The 19,022-nt window shown below is 48.8% G+C and overlaps 1 protein-coding gene across 1 annotated transcript; it reads left to right on the top strand.

Moving 5' to 3' along the window:
- Positions 1-341: 341 nt before the first annotated feature.
- On the top strand, positions 342-2,855 carry LOC123130796 (uncharacterized). Its single transcript, XM_044550605.1, has 2 exons — positions 342-2,460; positions 2,567-2,855. Exons 1-2 carry the CDS (start codon positions 646-648, stop codon positions 2,681-2,683), a joined length of 1,932 nt encoding a protein of 643 aa, XP_044406540.1. The 5' UTR covers positions 342-645; the 3' UTR covers positions 2,684-2,855.
- Positions 2,856-19,022: the final 16,167 nt, after the last annotated feature.

Raw genomic sequence — 19,022 nt, 5'->3', positions numbered from 1 at the left:
TGCCTGCTACGTGTTTGAGAAAATGTCAGGGCGGACATGTCGAAAATGGGCGCTACCGTTGGACGCACTCGCAGATCCAAATGAAAAAGCGGACATAAATGCGCGGACGGGCGATCCAAACGGATAAAAGGTGGACAAAATCGGTCGCCTTTGGAGTTGCTCTAAAAAAACAGGAAAAAACGTAAGGTCCTGAGTTTCCGAAAGAAGAAAAATGGCACTGTCCCTGCGCCGTCGAATTCTTTGGACACCACGGACCATCGATTGGACTGAATGGCCACGATGAATCGGCCGTAGCAATTAAACTCACCTCCACGGTACTCGAAAGAACGGGGCATCCGATCCATGCACGCGCGCCGGCAGGCACGCAAAGCATACCGGCCGCAACAAGAGCAGGAACCGAAAATGCCCAACCCCTCGTCCCACCAACGCGCTCGGCTCGGCCGAGGAGATCGCGCTGGCCCGGCGAGCTCGATCCCACGCCATCCCAACCTCTTTTCCCGTCCAAATCTCGCCCGCATTTCCCCCCAACGATTCCGGCCGATCCGGTTCGCCACCCGCCTCCGGAGAAGCCGACGACAACGGCGGCTAAACAGTGTCACGGGGAGGCGAGAATACATGTGAGGCCGCCCGGAGACGGCGCGGACAATGAGGGCCGCCGCCGGGGCATGCTCCGGCGGCGGCAAGGACACCCTGGTGGCCTCCTTCCTCCGCTTCATCCTCCTCTTGCTTCTCCCTCTCACCGCTCTGTATATCCTCTACGCCCTGCACGCCATTCTGTCCTCCTCGTGCCCGCCTGAACATGATCGCCTCATGGCCGCCGCCTTCGTCTCACACGTCACCGCCCACAACCATACATCGTCGACGCCGCCGCCTCCTGCCATGGTCACGGTATCGACGCCGAGGACGCCGCCTCCACTGGCCATTGACACGGTGCCGACAGCGAGGATGACGCCCGCCACGGTCACGGTGGTGTCGACGGCGAGGATGCCTCCACCACCCGCTACGGTCACGGTGGTGACGAGGGCGACGATGCCACCACCACCCGCCACGGTCACGGTGACGACGGCGAGGATGCCACGTCCACCCGCCACGGTCATGGTGAAGACGGCGAGGATGCCACCACCACCCGCCACGGTCACGGTGACGAGGGCGAGGATGCCACCATCACCCGCTGCGGTCACGGTGGTGTCGACGGCGAGGGTGCCACCACGACCCGCCACGGTCACGTTGGTGTCGACAGCAAGTACGCCACCACCATCACCACCTGCCACGGTGACGGTGTCGACGACGCCGACGACGCTGCAGCACGTGGTGTTCGGCATCGCGGCGTCGGCGCGCATGTGGGAGAAGCGGAAGGAGTACATTAAGATCTGGTGGCGCCCTAACTCAGGCATGCGGGGGTTCGTGTGGCTGGACCGAGGGGTGCGGGGGTCGAGGGTGCCGGAGGGGCTGCCGGCCATCAAGATATCCTCTGACACCTCCGGCTTCCCCTACACGCACCGGCGCGGCCACCGCTCTGCCATCCGCATTTCCCGCATCGTCTCCGAGACCTTCCGCCTTGGGCTCCCAGGAGTGCGCTGGTTCGTCATGGGCGACGACGACACGGTTTTCCTCCCAGACAACCTCCTCGCCGTCCTCGGAAGGCTCGACCACCGGCAGCCATACTACGTCGGCTCCCCCTCCGAGAGCCACCTGCAGAACATCTTCTTCTCGTACGGGATGGCGTTCGGCGGCGGCGGCTTCGCCATCAGCCAGCCACTGGCGGCGAGGCTGGAGCGGATGCAGGACGCCTGCATCCGCCGGTACCCGTGGCTGTACGGGAGCGACGACCGGATCCAGGCGTGCATGGCGGAGCTGGGCGTGCCGCTCACGAGGCACCCGGGGTTCCACCAGTACGACGTGTACGGTGACCTCCTGGGCCTCCTCGCCGCCCACCCGGTGGCGCCGCTGGTGTCGCTGCACCACCTCGACGTAGTGCGGCCTCTCTTCCCCAACGTGCGCTCGCGCCCGGCGGCTCTGCGGAGGCTGTTCGACGGGCCGGTGACGCTGGACTCGGCGGGGGTGATGCAGCAGTCGATATGCTACGACGCGGCGAACCGGTGGACGGTGACGGTGGCGTGGGGGTTCGTGGTGACGGTGACGAGGGGCGTGATGCCGGCGCGGGAGATGGAGATGCCGACGCGGACGTTCCTGAACTGGTACCGGCGCGCGGACTACAAGGCGCACGCGTTCAACACTCGGCCCCTGGCGCGCAACCAGTGCGAGAGGCCCGCGCTCTACTACCTGGCGTCGGCGCGGCGCACGGTGGTGCGCACCGGGGAGACCACCGTGACGAGGTACCAGCGGTGGCGCCACCGCAACGACGTACGGCCGCCTTGCCAGTGGAGGATCCCCGACCCGGACGCGCTGCTCGACAGCGTCATCGTGCTCAAGAAGCCTGACCCCGGGCTATGGGACCGGGTAAGTAATGCTCGCTCCGCCATTTTTATGCGTGGCATTTCTTTCTACCAGTACGTATTCAGAATCAGGTGATACTGACTGGTGATCGATCGATATGAACCTGCAGTCGCCGATGCGGAATTGCTGCAGGGTGCTGTCCTCTCCGAGGAAAGAAGGGGGCGGGAACAAGACGATGACCATAGACGTGGGTGTATGCAAGGACTGGGAGTACAGTCAAGTATAGTTCATTCATTCGATCGATCGTTAACTCAAATAGGCAGAAATGCATAGGTGATCAAAGTTTCTTTTCTTTTTCTCCTGCACTCGCACACCTGTAAGATACAGCCATAGTGACACTTGGATGCCTAGTAACAGCACATTGTGGGCGTTAATCAGAGGAACTCTGTTACTGCTGCGTTGTGTTTTCGACATTGTACCCATTCAGCTCTGAACTTGACCCTGCACTGACAGAGATATCCATGGTTCCATGTAGTAACAAATTTGCAGATGAAGTGTGCGAGGACGAACAATGAAAGGAAACTTACAGTGGATTACAGGATCTTCATGCACTTAGAGGAAAGATGGAGATGACAAGAGATCAGAGATAAGTCATGGTCATTCCATTGCTGCCGTGAGCAGAAGCACAGGCTAACTGGAACCATGTTGCCCGTATCTCTGAAGTTTTTCTTATGCGTGAGCGTGGAAACAATGACCGTCGCAGCTCAACTTCGACACAAACATGTTCCAAACGCCTCCAATAAGAGCATCTTCACCCGCCCCCAGGACGCCCCCCTCCCCCCCAAAGACACTTTTTAGGCGCGGTTTTAGGCTCGGCGACGCTTTTTGCCGAAAAAACGGCCCAGCCACACCCCTAACGCCTCCCAAGACGTCAAAATAGCGTCGGCAAATCCAGACAAAACCCGGCGCGTTGAGGGGCTCTTGGGGGCGTCGGCGAAAGTTTCGGCGAATTGTGTCTCCCCACATGTCATTTTTCTTGGCCCACTTAATCATTTCCCTCACAAAGTTTTGGTTGGAATGAATGCCCTCCCATGCACTCCTATTTGGGCTGGATTACGCATTTCGCCCCCAAGACACCAATTTTTTTGGTTCGGTGGTATTCTTAGGGGCTCCAACGACTGAAGATGCTCTAAGGGGACAACTGTTTCGTTCGCTCCTGGAACCGTTCCAGATACGCGGTTCGGAGGCGACTTTCTTGCCTTCTTCAACACCGGAGACGTTGGGTCCCTATCTGCTGCTCTAGAGATGGGAGTGGGCGGGGACCCTGGCAGTTTCTCTCAGGTAGAGGTATAGAATAGGCATAGTTTGCTTTCAGAGGTGTTGCATCAATGGTGAGGATGATGCTCCGTCGAATTAATTTTATTGTGCTCTTCCTTCATCTCAGTGGCATTCTAATGGGCGGCACCAGGGAGCAGGTTGATCGGTCTTCTTGCCCGTTTTCAAATACGGTAAGATTTGTGTCTGATGGTCGGGGCATGACACTCTCCAGGGTAGCGTTGGTGTTGTCTGTTGCGGTTGTGTTTGGTGTCTTGCAGTTGCAGTGGGGTGTGTGGATAACCATGCAAATTTGAAATGAAGTGTGCGATAACGAACAATGACAGAAAAACTTGATCAAACTACCATAAAGCCAACTGTTTTGTTCCCGATACTTGCCCGATTTGGCAATCCGGTGGTGTGCTGCACTTTATTTTATGGAATTAAATTCATGCTTGGATATGTGGCGTCGTGCAAATATCGTGCGAGAAGTGTTGTGTGCATAGCAGCTCAACAAAAATTCATAGGGGCTGGACAAAAAACTTGAAGCTCACGAGCATAATGAGCACTCGATTGTTCGGCTCGTGTTCGTTAGTTAATGAATCAAGCTGAATAGTGTTGTTTACTCGTTAAGATTAACGAGCTTAACGAGCGAGCAAACGAGTTTCACGAGCTAACTTGTTTAGCTTGCTAATTTTCAAAAGTTTAACATGGGACCCCTAGTTTAAATCAGCCTATTAATAAAAGAGTGGCTAGTTAGCCCAGCCTAGGGTAGCATCCCAGCCCAATTCGACACTTCTCATAGACATAGGAGCTCGCCGCCAGAAGACCCTAGATTCAATCAGGAGCCTGCCGCCAGGAACCAAACATCTTTTTTTAGTTTATCTAGTTGTGAATTTTTTATGGGGTCATGGGATTCTTCTGTGTTGTTTATTACCTTAACGCCCCTGTTTAATTTATTTTGTTGTGAATTTTTCATGGGATCATGAAATTCTTCTGTGTCGTTTATTACCTCAACAAGCACTCGTGAACACTCGCGAGCACGAGCCCATAATGAACCGAGCTAAACAAATGTTTTAGCTCGTTAATATTATCGAGCTTAATGATAACGAGTCGAGCTGAGCAGCTCGTTAATCCAGACTGGCCATAATATGCGTTGGCCACTAAACCAAATATGGCATAGCCATAGAATATACAGACACGTGGCCACCACCAGAACGGTTCGAGCTTAGAGTTAAAAAGTAAATGGAAAGAACCAAGAGAAATGCTCCATTTTGATAACATGGCTGGCTGGGAACAACGATTACCACTCTCTAGAGCGTGTGGCGGATTGCAACAGGAGGTGCTAGATTCCTCAAGTCTTGTGATCACTGCTGTCCACAGCAAAACTGACCGGAACGCAGCTAAAATAAGAACAGATCTAGTAGTAGATATCTGTACTGAGGGGAACCTAAATGCAGAATTTGGGGATCAAAAGCGACGCTTGCCCAATAATAACAAACGGACCAGCAACTTCAGACGTGGACACTGCCAGGTAGCATAAACAAATCAACTCAAGTGGAAAATTCAACAGCAACGGCCGTTTTAGCCTATATATGTCGTTACCAATTTCGGACAGCGCACAGGAGTCACGCAAGGCGGCTTCTGCTTATGGTGTTGATCGGCAAGCTGTTCGCTAAAATGGCTTGACAACCACTCTTTGGAATATGACCGAAGGCATGTTGTTTTTTTCTTCGAGCATCAGAGTACAACATACACATATACGTGCCCGCAGCACATAGTGAAGGCCGAAGTCGCGGAGCTTCAAAATTGATGAATTCTCATGTGCGTATTGCTGTCAACGGAAACATCACCTCCCGCTAAAAGATTACTTATCTTATCGAGACACACAAGGCGTCATTTTGGTGTACATGATGAGATCCAATGGGGGTAGGTAACAAGAAGACATGGATCAAGCCGATGAGAACGGCCACTCATAAATTTGTTAACACTGAGCTACAGACTGAAGAAAGGATCATGGAAATTGGTAGTTAGATGCTCAAGAAATTGCTTCGGGGAGAGGATGTGTTTGAGTCCAGAGTGGGAGAACTACAAGTCAACGACTACTGTCATGTACCAATAGCCAAGTGGCAACTCACACAACACATACCTCATATATAGCTAATCGACGACCTAGTCTTTGGGTGGATAGCGTCGTGCCGCAACATGAGGCCTCCTAACAGGTTGTCGGGTCCTCATCTTCCTCCTCTACACCCTGGGCTTCAGTTGGGGTGCTAACACTCCTCCTTCCTTGGGCACCAGTTTGTCCCCAAGCTGGCGAGCGCAAAAAGCGTTGGTGGAGTTCCTAAAGGTCTTCCCATGTCACCAATGACTAAGGTTGGTTAGACTACTGAATTAGCCCTTGAGGGATGGTTGTAGAACCTCGTTGGCGCAGATGACACTGCAACACCAAATTGGAACTGCAAATTGAGAATCAGTAGGAGGATGGTCTGGTTGTATCTGATAATTTTTTCCTAGCGCTTGCTTCAGCTGCAAGACATGCAACATCAGGTGGATGCGGCTATGGTACGGAAGACTGCGGGCGATACGCTGAAGCACCCACTTGTCCTTGCACTTCAAATGGCCCATAAATTTGAACAAGAGCTCATGGTGTGTGCGCGACCCCACATAAGACAGAATATAAGGCTGAAGTTTGAGGAAAGCGAAATCACCCACTTTGAACGCGCGGTCAGAGTGCTTCTTATCAGCTTGGTGCTTCATGCGAGCACGAACAAGCTCTGGGTGTAGTTGCAACTGACAAAGTACCAAGGCATGACCTTGAACCCAAGAATCCAGATTACACACTTCACATGAATCTGAAGCGAAACACCAAAATACTTCTAGGATGACCGTAGAGCGCCTCAACAAGGTCTTGCCCTCCATGCCAAAGTGTAGACTGCTATTATACCAATACTCCACTACTGACAACCATTGCCCCTGCCTCTAGGCACTGTTTGACGCGCTGTGATTGCCCATAGTTTGTAGGTGGTATGAAGAGCTCCTGTAAAGTTTAACACTAGTCTAAGGTACCATTTCACGCCAAAACTTGCTAGTGAAAAGCAATCACTTTGAGTCACAATTGATCCAAGCATGCCATTGAGCTTGTGTATATTATCCATGAAAGCATTCACCATGACTGAAACTGTGAATGGATGTTGCAACCCACTCGTCCACTTCCTTCTGCACGGAAGCAATGGAATATGCAACATCGTGATCTCTGGGATATTGAATAAGAATTATCATAAGAACCTCAAATTTTAACCCATTAACAAAACGAGTAGTGTAATGCAACATATTGAGATTTGGCTGATAACCGGTGAGCTGGTCCATCAGTTCAGAGACTCGAGAGATGTAATCCTCCACTGTACTCGTTTATTTGCACTTGTAGAGCTTGTGCGTCAATGGTTGGTGTTGGTTACAACCGAATCTATGAACTACAACCATGCAAAACGCTCCCCAAGCAGAACACATGAGGACCAATAAGTATGTCTAGGGGGGTGAACAGACTATTAAGCTCAAGAATGGACTCTTTTCCTAAGTTTTAATTTCTTGGCAAATTTTAATCTTTTGTAGCAATCTACAAAGCATCACACACATGCAAATCTAGAGTAATAGGCAACGGAATGTAAATACATGCAAGTGCAAAGTAAAGGAGTAGTATTGAGAGAATCGCAAACACGGTATGCTCGATGAAGATTTTTCCCATGGTTCGTACAGTTGTTGCTATCATACATCCACGTTGATGGATGCTTCAATCCAGGAAGGATCTACAATCACAAAGGATTCCAGTTGCGACATTCCACGAAGAACACTCACCCACGGAAGGGTACACTTAGGAGCAATCAACCTATTCCACCATGGCTTACGCCCACGAAGGACTAGCCTCACTAGGGTAGATCTTCATGAAGTAGGAATCTCTGGACCCCTATAAAATTTTTGGCTTCTTAAAAAACTTGAAGACTTCCAAGCACACCTAACTGATCTAGGAGGCACACACCGTCCAAATGTAACAAGATAAGGTTGCTTGACAATGAATCCATTGCCCTTGTGCATCAAAAGATAATCTCCTCAATAGTCAAACTCTCTCAACATTTGGTTGTGGATTTGGATAAGGTTGGAGCGAAAAGCAAGAGGAAATTAGATCTCAAAGGGAGTGATTGGATGGTTGGAGTGGATGCCCTTTGGAATCAACACAAGGAGGTGGAATTCTCTCTAGGAACAAATGATGTGAGTGAAGTTTGCTTCAAGTTGTACTGGCGGGATAGGTGAGGGTGTATATAGTAACGAACAAAAATCTAATCGTTACACAGTTTATGCACAACTTGGAGGCCCTAACTTGTTTTACTTGGTGGCCTCGAGTTGAACAAAACTGTCAACTTTCAGATGCATCGATGGGTCCAAAAGAATTTGATCGGCAGATCCAATATTAGTACCTTGGATTAGTAGAATCTTTGTTGACACTTTGGAATCTCCGACTGGTTTTGCTCCGAAATTCCGATGTGAGAACATGATGCTTATCTCATTGCTTCGGTGACTCCGAATGGAATGTTGAAGACTCCGATTGAACTAGGGTTTGGAACAACTGCAATATATGGTTGTATCGATGGCTCTGAGTGGAAACGGGCGACCTGCTGCCCATCTGTCTGGCTCTTCCCCCTTTTCCCGGCATCGTCATCGCCGTTTCTTCGGGATACTAGGAAAAGGCTTGCCCCCTGGTGCTTCTGCTTCCCCCAGGGGTCTTCTGGCTAGGCCCCGACATCCTCCTCTACCAGTGCCTATGCTGGAGCTCCCCGTTTGGTCCTGGAAGCGGTGACTAGGGGGGCGTCGAGGTGCTCCGCACGTCTTCCTTCTTCGCAGCCATGCCACTCTCGATCTTGTCAGGTTGCGTTCATCAGCTCCTGGCAGGGATCGGGGTGGCGTTGTGCCGGTTCGTCGCTCATATTCTCCTCCTCCCACCGCACTACCTGGGATAAGAGGGACAAGGAGAGGAGTTTACAGAGCACTTATCTTTTTTCAATCTTAAACCTGTAGGTACTAGCCAAATTTTAATTCAAATAACGTAATCTCTCGAGTCTGTGTTTGTGTTCTGTAATGCTTGTACTTGTATCTGCATATTAATGAAAAAGATGAACCTTGCTGGGAACCCGTGCATGTGTGAGCCCATGCAGAGGTGGGATGCCTATTTAATGTAAATAAACGAGTTTTCCCCGACAGGCTATCCTGCCGGCACCATTTTTGTCTGTCGGAGAGTTGCGTCTACCGGGCAATAGACAAATGGACCAGCCCCCCGCCAACTTATTTTTACCAAAGGCCACTGCGACCATCCTGACCGAAGCAACGTTCGAGTCAGGGATGGGAGCACCTAAGCCTCAAAGAGTGGTGAGGTTTTCTTATGTACAAGTTATAGCTTACAGAACAATAACGGACAGGAGGTGGAACTTATCTGTTTGGCTTGCCGGGGGTCGCAGTGTTGGGCAATCTTCTCAACTCCTTGTCAAAGCCAAGTTCGCAGCAGGAACCTGCAGCTTCATGCAGATGAGAATGAATGCATGATGTGATCCTATCTATATGCATATGCAAATTCTCATGAAATGCTTATGCAGTGATCTCTGAAATGCTCATGCATGCATGCAATCTTGGTCGGGGCCCCCCACATCGCTTCTTTATTTTCTCTTGCACAGGGTCATCGCCCTGGATTTGTACAAGGGGTTACATGCAACTGATTAAAGGCTTGCACAAAAGGGTGACTGCCAGGAAGGGCCCGACAGCCGCGTGCTGGGGAACACAGTAATTTCAATAAAATTCCTACGCACACGCAAGATCTATCTAGGTGATGCATAGCAAAGAGAGGGGATAGAGTGTTGTCTATGTACCCTTGTAGACCATAAGCGGAAGCATTATGACAACACGGTTGATGTAGTCGTACGTCTTCACGATCCGACCGATCCTAGCACCGAAGGTACGACACCTCCGCGATCTGCACACATTCAGCTTGGTGACGTCCCATGAACTCTAGACAGCTGAGCGTCGAGGGAGAGATTCGTCAGCACGATGGCGTGATGATGGTGATGATGAAGTTACCGACGCAGGGCTTCGCCTAAGCTCTACAACGATATGACCAAGGTAGAAATATGTGGAGGGGGCACCACATACGGCTAAACAATCAACTTGTGTCTTCTAGGGTGCCCCCCTTCCCACGTATATAAAGAAGGGAGGGGGAGGCCGGCCGGCCCTCTCTAGGCGCGCCAAGGGTGGAGTCCTCCTCCTCCTAGTAGGAGTAGGACTCCCCCTTTTCCTAGTCCCACTAGGAATAGAAGCAAGAGGGAGAAGGATAAAGGAAAGGGGGGCCGGCCCCCTCACCCAATTGGGATTGGGCTTGGGGGAGCGTGCCCCCTCCTAGGTTGCCTTCTCTTCTCTACCACTAAGGCCCATTAAGGCCCATATACTCCCGAGAGGGTTCCAGTAACCCCCGGTAATCCGTTAAATGCTTGAACCCACCCGGAACCATTCCGATGTCCAAACATAGCCTCCCAATATATCGATATTTATGTCTCGACCATTCCGAGACTCCTCGTCATGTCTGTGATCATATCCGGGACTCTACGGGTTCGAGAACTATGTAGACATGACCGAGACTCATCTCCGGTCAATAACCAATAGCGGAACCTAGATGCTCATATTGGTTCCTACATATTCTATGAAGATCTTTATTGATCAAACCGCATAACAACATACGTTGTTCCCTTTGTCATCGGTATGTTACTTGCCTGAGATTCGATCGTCGGTATCTCAATACCTAGTTCAATCTCGTTATCGACAAGTCTCTTTACTCTTTCCGTAATGCAACATCTCGTAACTAACTCATTAGTCACATTGATTGCAAGGCATATAGTGATGTGCATTACCGAGAGGGCCCAGAGATACCTCTCCGATATATGGAGTGACAAATCCTAATCTCGATCTATGCCAACTCAACAAACACCATTGGAGACACCTGTAGAGCATCTTTATAGTCACCCAGTTACGTTGTGACGTTTGATAGCACACTAAGTGTTCCTCCGGTATTCGGGAGTTGCACCATCTCATACTCATATGAACATGTATAAGTTATGGAGAAAGCAATAGCAGTAAACTAAACGATCAAAGTGCTAAGCTAATTGATGGGTCAAGTCAACCACATCATTCTCCAATGATGTGATCCCGTTTCATCAAATGACAACTCTTTCTCCATGGCTAGGAAACTTAACCATGTTTGATTAATGAGCTAGTCAAGTAGAGGCATACTAGTGACACTTTGTTTGTCTATGTATTCACACATGTACTAAGTTTCCGGTTAATACAATTCTAGCATGAATAATAAACATTTATCATGATATAAGGAAATATAAATAATAACTTTATTATTGTCTCTAGGGCATATTTCCTTCAGTCTCCCGCTTGCACTAGAGTCAATAATCTGGATTACATTGTAATGATTCTAACACCCATGGAGTCTTGGTGATGATCATGTTTTGCTCGTGAGAGAGGCTTAGTCAATGGGTCTGCAACATTCAGATCCGCATGTATCTTGCAAATCTCTATGTCTCCCTACTTGATTTGATCGCGGGTGGAATTGAAGCGTCTCTTGATGTGCTTGGTTCTCTTGTGAAATCTGGATTCCTTTGCCAAGGCAATTGCACCAGTATTGTTACAAAAGATTTTCATTGGACCCGATGCACTAGGTATGACACCTAGATCGAAGATGAACTCCTTCATTTGCTGCTTCCGAAGCAGGTATGTATTCCGCTTCGCACGTAGATCCCGCCGCGACGCTTTGCTTGGAACTGCACCAACTGACAACTCCACCATTTAATAAAAAGACGTATCCGGTTTGTGACTTAGAGTCATCCAGATGAGTGTCAAAGCTTGCATCGACGTAACCGTTTATGACGAGCTCTTTGTCACCTCCATAAGCGAGAAACATATCCTTAGTCCTTTACAGGTATTTCAGGATGTTCTTGACCGCTGTCTAGTGATCCACTCATGGATTACTTTGGTACCTCCCTGCTAAACTAATAGCAAGGCACACAACAAGTCTGGTACACAACATTGCATACATGATTGAACCTATGGCTGAAGCATAGGGAGTGACTTTCATTTTCTATCTATGTTCTGGAGTGGTCGGGCATTGAGTCTAACTCAACTTTACACCTTGTAACACATGAAAGAACCCTTTCTTTGCTTGATCCATTTTGAACTTCTTCAAAACTTTATCAAGGTATGTGCTTTGTGAAAGTCCAATTAAGCGTCTTGGTCTATCTCTATAGATCTTGATGCCCAATATATAAGCAGCTTCACAGAGGTCTTTCATTGAAAAATTCTTGTTCAAGTATCCTTTTATGCTATTCAGAAATTCAGTATCATTTCCGATTAGCAATATGTCATCCACATATAATATCAGAAATGCTACAAAGCTCCCACTCACTTTCTTTAAATACAGGCTTCTCCAAAAGTCTGTATAAAACCATATGCTTTGATCACACTATCAAAGCGTATATTCCAACTCCGAGAGGCTTGCACCAGTCCATAAATGGATCGCTGGAGCTTGCACACTTTGTTAGCACCTTTTGGATCGACAAAACCTTCTGGTAGCATCATATACAACTCTTCTTTAAGATATCCATTAAGGAATGCAGTTTTGACATCCATTTTCCAAATTTCATAATCATAAAATGCAGCAATTGCTAACATGATTCAAACGGAGTTAAGCATCGCTACAGGTGACAATGTCTCACCGTAGTCAACTCCTTAAACTTGTCGAAAACCTTTCGCAACAAGTCGTGCTTTGTAGACAGTAACATTACCGTCAGCGTCAGTCTTCTTCTTGAAGATCCATTTATTCTCTATGGCTTGCCGATCATCGGGCAAGTCAACCAAAGTCCACACTTTGTTCTCATACATGGATCACATCTCAGATTTCATGGCCTCAAGCCATTTTGCGGAATCTGGGCTCATCATCGCTTCCTCATAGTTCGTTGGTTCGTCATCGTCAAGTAACATGACTTCCAAATTGGATTACCGTACCACTCTGGTGTGGATCTTACTCTGGTTGACCTACGAGGTTCGGTAGTAATTTGATCTGAAGTTTCATGATCATCATCATTAGCTTCCTCACTAATTGGTGTAGGTGTCACAGGAACTGGTTTTTGTGACGAACTACTTTCCAATAAGGGAGCAGGTACAGTTACCTCATCAAGTTCTACTTTCCTCCCACTCACTTCTTTCGAAAGAAACTCCTTCTCTAGAAAGGATCCATTCTTAGCAACGAATGTCTTGCCTTCGGATCTATGATAGAAGGTGTACCCAACAGTTTTGATGCGGAGCATCCCAAGGTCATCCCCATGGACCTACCATCGTCTCACCAAGTGCCTACCGGGCCCATGACTCGATCACGTGCAAGAGCCCTTGAAACCGAGGTGACATCTCTCCTCTCACAATTCCACTTCGATGCACATGAAGCATGGCTACTATCTCATATGGATACATTATGCATACTCAGGTACAATGAAGAATCTAAGGAGCAAGGACAAGAAGAAGAGGAAGATGGACGAGAAGATGGAGAAGAAGAAGAGCTGCAGGAAATTTCCCAGCCACCGGACGACCGGCCGGGACCGGACGTCCGGCGCCTGAAGCGTCAGCCGAGCTCCAGCCAACGGACGTCCGGCCCAGACCGGACAACCGGTGCCCCTGCACCCGAAGCGAACGAGCGGACGTCCGGTCCGGACCGGACGACTGGCGCCCCAGCACCCGAGCCAACATCAGCGGAAGTCCGGAGCCTCCGGACGTCCGACACCCCCATCACAGAGCAGAACCAGAGGACGACCGGAGGACACCGGACGACCGGTAGCTCCTGAGACATCGGACGACCGGTCCCCAGCGGACGTCCGGTACCTGGCTGCGTCCAGATTCGGGCCCGAGGCCCATGTACCCCTTCACTTCGCCCCCTTTTGCACTTAGACTATAAATAGACCCCCCATTCATCCTAGCTAGGGTTAGCGTTGGTTTAGCTCATATGTCGAGATAGAGCTTCGCTCATCCATACCGATCTCCTCCTCAAGAAAGACTGCGGCCCCTCTTCGAAGAAGATCAACTTGGATTCAAGACCCCCTCTTGGGCGGCCCCATCAAGACCTCCTTCTAGGAGAAGAACCGGTTACTTGCATCGTCCTTTGTTGACCTTGGATCATCGTGTATCTATTTGTGTTTCGGGGATCTAGCACATGTGTAATCGAATCTTGTTGGTTTGAGTGATTCTCTCGTGTTTTCCCTCGTGATTTCCTCTCGTGTTCTTCGTGTTCCCCGTAGGGATCCGCTCCTTTCGTGAAAGATCGGCCATCTAGGGTTCCACCCTACATCATCTTGGTATCATGAGCAAGGTTGATCACGATTTCGGAGCCCCCTCTTCGTTTTTCTAGCTTGATTTTGTTGTTTTTCGTCCTAATCCGAAAATCCCCACAAAAATAGCCCCAAAAATTTTTCTTGTGTTTTGTGAGTTTTGATGATGTTTTGTTGGTTTTGATCCGTGAATTTGTTGCGTTGCAAGTAGATCTAGCCTTCCCCCACCATCTCCACCTCGAAATCCCTCCCAAATTCCCCATATTCCCCCCAAAAATCACCTCCCGGATCTAGAATCTGACGTTGACCCCGACCACCGGACGACCGGCACATCACCGAACGTCCGTCGACCCAGGAAGCACCGGACGTCCGACCTGACCGGACGACCGGCGACCGGACTTCCGTCCACTACCGGACGACCACTACTTCCACCACTTCATCCGCTGCACCACCACCGACTTTCCGCACTCTTTGACATTATCCCAACCCACACCACCACCTAACCACCACCTCCTCCGACGATTTTGGTCGCCTTTGGTTTTGAGAATTTGAGTTGCGGTACCGTATCCTTTTGTGTTTCGGCTATCTAGGTATGGTTCGACATCGACATCACCGCCGCTCATTTTCGTCACGGACGCATCATCAACACTGGTCAACAACACCGACCACCTCGACTATGACTTGGTATTCGTGCCACCATTTTGACACCATACCGGAAGCAAGACCGGTAACCTCATCTTGGTATTGGACATATCACTCTTGCCATCACATTGTTACCCATCATCGCCTTACTCCTTTGCATCGCTTACCCATCGAGACTAGCCATTGAGTATTGCCAGCAACGAGACTTGTGCACATTAGTGATCATACTTCCCATAGCATACATACATACATCATTGTTGCCTATATTGGTATCATCTCTTGTGTCACTAAGTTGTCATCGCATACTCACTTGCTATCTTGGTTCGTCAAGCATCGCATAAGAAAAGAGCTCAAACATCAAAGAGCCAACCAAGCTTTTAAGCAAAGAGGAAATATAAGCAAAGAGCTTTTAAGCAAGAACCATAGCATCATACAACATTAAGTTTGTCATACTCGATCATCTTGGATCATATCATAGCAACACCTCGCATAAAACATATTTGGATAGAAGTAGTTGCATTTTTGCTAAGTAGGTTGTGCACAAGTTCTTGTATCCGCCTATCGTGCAATCGTGCTAGCGTCTCTCTAGTGTTGTGCAACAAGAGCATTTTTGTGGATTCCACATTTTGACTCAACCTTGGTTGCTCAACCCCACTTATCTTTTTGCGTATGTGTTTATGTGTACCGTATATGCTTGGTCTACTTGTTACATTGCATCTTGCGAATCTTTTCCAACATTATTGAATCTTGCTTACATTCACATTAAAAATTGTGCCACCATCCTAACCAAGCTCCACCAAAAGCTTTTACTTTTGTAGGTGTGAGAACCGACAAGAATTGGTACCAATTGTGCTATTTCCTTGTTACACATTGGAGTCATCTTTGCTCCATTGTCAACATCGGTCAAGGTACATTTGATATTGGTTCTTCCCTTTCTTCCACTCACATTTGTCTTGGAATGATGGATAGGCCAAGTACTTATACCAACCCGCTCTTCATGGAGCAAGACGACGACATGAACTCCTTCGTCACCAAGAGTCACCTCTTTGGTGCACAACGTGCTTTACATCAAGAGCAACAAGCTATGAGTGAACGCATCGACAATCTTGCCGCCGACTTACGACTTTCCGAGCAACGTACAAGGGACTACTTTGACAACAAGCTCGATGATCACAAGCAAGAGAATGACGCAAGGATGGACGAGATCCGCGCTTTGTTGCTCAACCGCTCTTCTTCTACTTCAAGAAGGAGCCGTTCAAGTCGACACTCCGACGACACCATCTCCGGTTCAAGTACACCGACATCGAACACTCTTTGACGAGCCGCGCGCAACGAGCGTCAAGCAAACCTCAATCCACTTCGAGACACCGACTCGCAAGAACATCGACGACGTCAAGCCGAACAAGCCTTTGCGCTAGCCCGAGAACGGCATCGCCAACGTCAACACGAACAAGAGGAGCGAGCACGACAACATCAAGATGCACAAGACGCCGAGGCGGAACGCCAAGAACAACAACTACGTGAAGCTCAAGCACTTGAAGCGCAACGTGCCCTTCATGAATCAAGTCGTGCCGTAGCCAACCGAGGCCAACAAGCTCGACTACATCGAGAAGCACTTCGCGATGAAGCTCAAGAAAGAATTTACCAAAGACGTGTGCGTCAACAAGCTCCTCGTCAAGATAGACAAGCGCCTTGTCAAGATAGACAAGCTCCCCCTCAAGCTCGCCAAGACCATCAAGTTCATCAAGAGCATGAAAACAATGGGAATCCTCCGCGGCAAGAGCTACATGAGGTTGACAACCCTCCGCGTCAAGAGTACCACGAGTTGGCCAATCATCTACAACATAGGCGTCATCATCCCCGACCCCAACACAATGAAGAGCAACGCTACGGCAAGCTCAAGTTCACCATGCCCAAGTTCAATGGTAGCAACGATCCCGAAGAATACCTTTCATGGGCATTGAAAGTTGACAAGATCTTCCATTTGCACAATTATGAAGAAGAGAAGAAGATCACGATGGCATCCCTTGAGTTCCAAGACTATGTCCTCATTTGGTGGGAACAAGTCATTGGGCGCCGCGAGGCAAGAGGTGAACCACCCATCACTACTAGGGCACAAATGAAGGATGTCATGAGAGAACGCTTCGTGCCTACCTACTACAACCACGGCCTCTTCAAAAAACTCCAACAACTCAAGCAAGGAACCAAGAGCGTTGAAGAATACTACAAGGAGATGGAGATTTCAATGATAAGAGCCAATGTGACGGAAGATGATGAGCAAACTATGGCACGTTTCTTGAATGGACTCAATCATCCCATCAAGAAGATCGCCGATTTCCAACCATACTCAAATCTCATTGAGCTCGTGCACCAAGCTACCAAAGCGGAACGCCAAGTGCAAGATGACTTCAAGTACGCCAAGTTCTCATCCAAGTCCTACGGCTTCTCCAATAACCAAGCTTCAACGACTCCAACGCCAACTACAAGAACGTCTACTTCCAACATCGACAAGCCGACTTCCAAGAAATCTTCATCAACTACAAGTCATCCTCCTACGAGCAACTTCAAGCCGAGAGCTTCATCTTCATCTACCCCAACCGATGAGACTGTAAAGACGAGTTCCCTCAAGTGTTTCACTTGCGGAGGCCGAGGCCACAAGTCCTATGAGTGCACCAACAAGCGCACAATGATCTTCAACGACGATGGCACTTATGATTCCATGAGCGAAGGAGAAATGGAAGCCCTTGAGAAAGTGGCCATGCACCGCCAAGTGAACAATGAAGAAGAACGAGTCTTTTGTGATGAAGATTCAAGCCCCGCTCTTGTTGTCTCCAAGGTCTTGACTCTTCAACATCAACAAGAAAAAGATCAAAGATGCCATATCTTTCACACCAAGGCCGGAATCAATGGATGATCCGTCAAGGTCATCATCGTTGGAGGGAGTTGCCACAACTTAGCAAGTGAAGAACTATGCTCCAAGCTCCAATTGGTCAAGATGAAGCACCCTCACCCCTACAAGGTTCAATGGCTAAGCGACACCGGCACCATACAAGTCGAGGATAGAGTACAATCTCTTTCAAGATCGGCGCCTATGAAGACACATTGGAATGTGATGTCCTTCCGATGACCGTTTGCCACCTCCTCCTTGGACGGCCATGGCAATTTGATCGAGGTGTCATTCACAATGGGCGTACAAATCACTATAGCTTCAAGATGAAAGGGAAAGAGTTCGTGCTACGTCCTATGTCTCCAAGCCAAGTGATAGCCAACAAGCAAGCCACCCATCGTGGAGAAAATAGTGAGAGAGCGATCCACCAAAAAGAGAGTGAGCGCCACAAGCCCAAATTGAGTGACTCCACGATGAGCGACAAGAAAAACCTAGTTCTCTTTGCCACCAAACATGAGATGAGAGAAGTGTGTGAGAACCCATCAAGTGTCCTACACTATGTCCTATTGTGCAAGGACGAGGTCACAAAAACTAACAACTCTCACGATCTACCTTTGGTGTTATCTTCTCTCTTGCAGGAATTCCAAGATGTTTTCCCCGATGAGCTACCTCCGGGTCTACCTCCACTACGAGGCATTGAGCACCGAATTGATCTCATCCCCAGAGCGCCGCTTCCCAACAAAGCTCCATACCGCGTCAACCCCGAAGAAACCAAAGAAATACAAAGGCAAGTAAAGCATCTCATAGACCATGGTCATGTGCGTGAAAGTTTGAGTCCTTGCGCCGTACCGGTCATTCTTGTGCCAAAACGTGACGGTAGCTTTCGCATGTGCTCCGATTGTAGACCTATCAATGCTATCACCGTTAGATATAGGTACCCCATTCCACACCTTGATGATATGCTTGATGAACTTAGTGGTGCCACTATATTTTCCAAAATTGATCTTAAGAGTGGTTACTATCAAATCCGCATACAAGAGGGTGATGAATGGAAAACCGCCTTCAAAACCAAGTTTGGTTTGTATGAGTGGTTAGTCATGCCTATGGGTCTTTCGGAAGCACCGGGCACGTTTATGCGCCTTATGAATCATGACTTTCGCCCTTACTTTGGTATATTTGTTGTGGTTTACTTCGATGGCATTCTTGTGTTTAGCAAATCTATCCACGAACATGTCATCCATGTCCGCACAGTATTGCAAACTCTTAGAAAAGAGTGTCTCTATGCTAATATGGAGAAATGCCTATTTGGTGTTGATAAGCTTGTTTTCTTGGGTTTCGTGGTCTCTTCTAAGGATGTTCATGTTGATGAA

The sequence above is a fragment of the Triticum aestivum genome, chromosome 6A (assembly GCF_018294505.1).
Source record: "Triticum aestivum cultivar Chinese Spring chromosome 6A, IWGSC CS RefSeq v2.1, whole genome shotgun sequence".
NCBI classification, from domain to species: Eukaryota; Viridiplantae; Streptophyta; class Magnoliopsida; order Poales; family Poaceae; genus Triticum; species Triticum aestivum.
The sequence above is the reverse complement of the archived record's forward strand: the minus strand, read 5'-3'. Positions and strand labels throughout refer to the sequence as shown.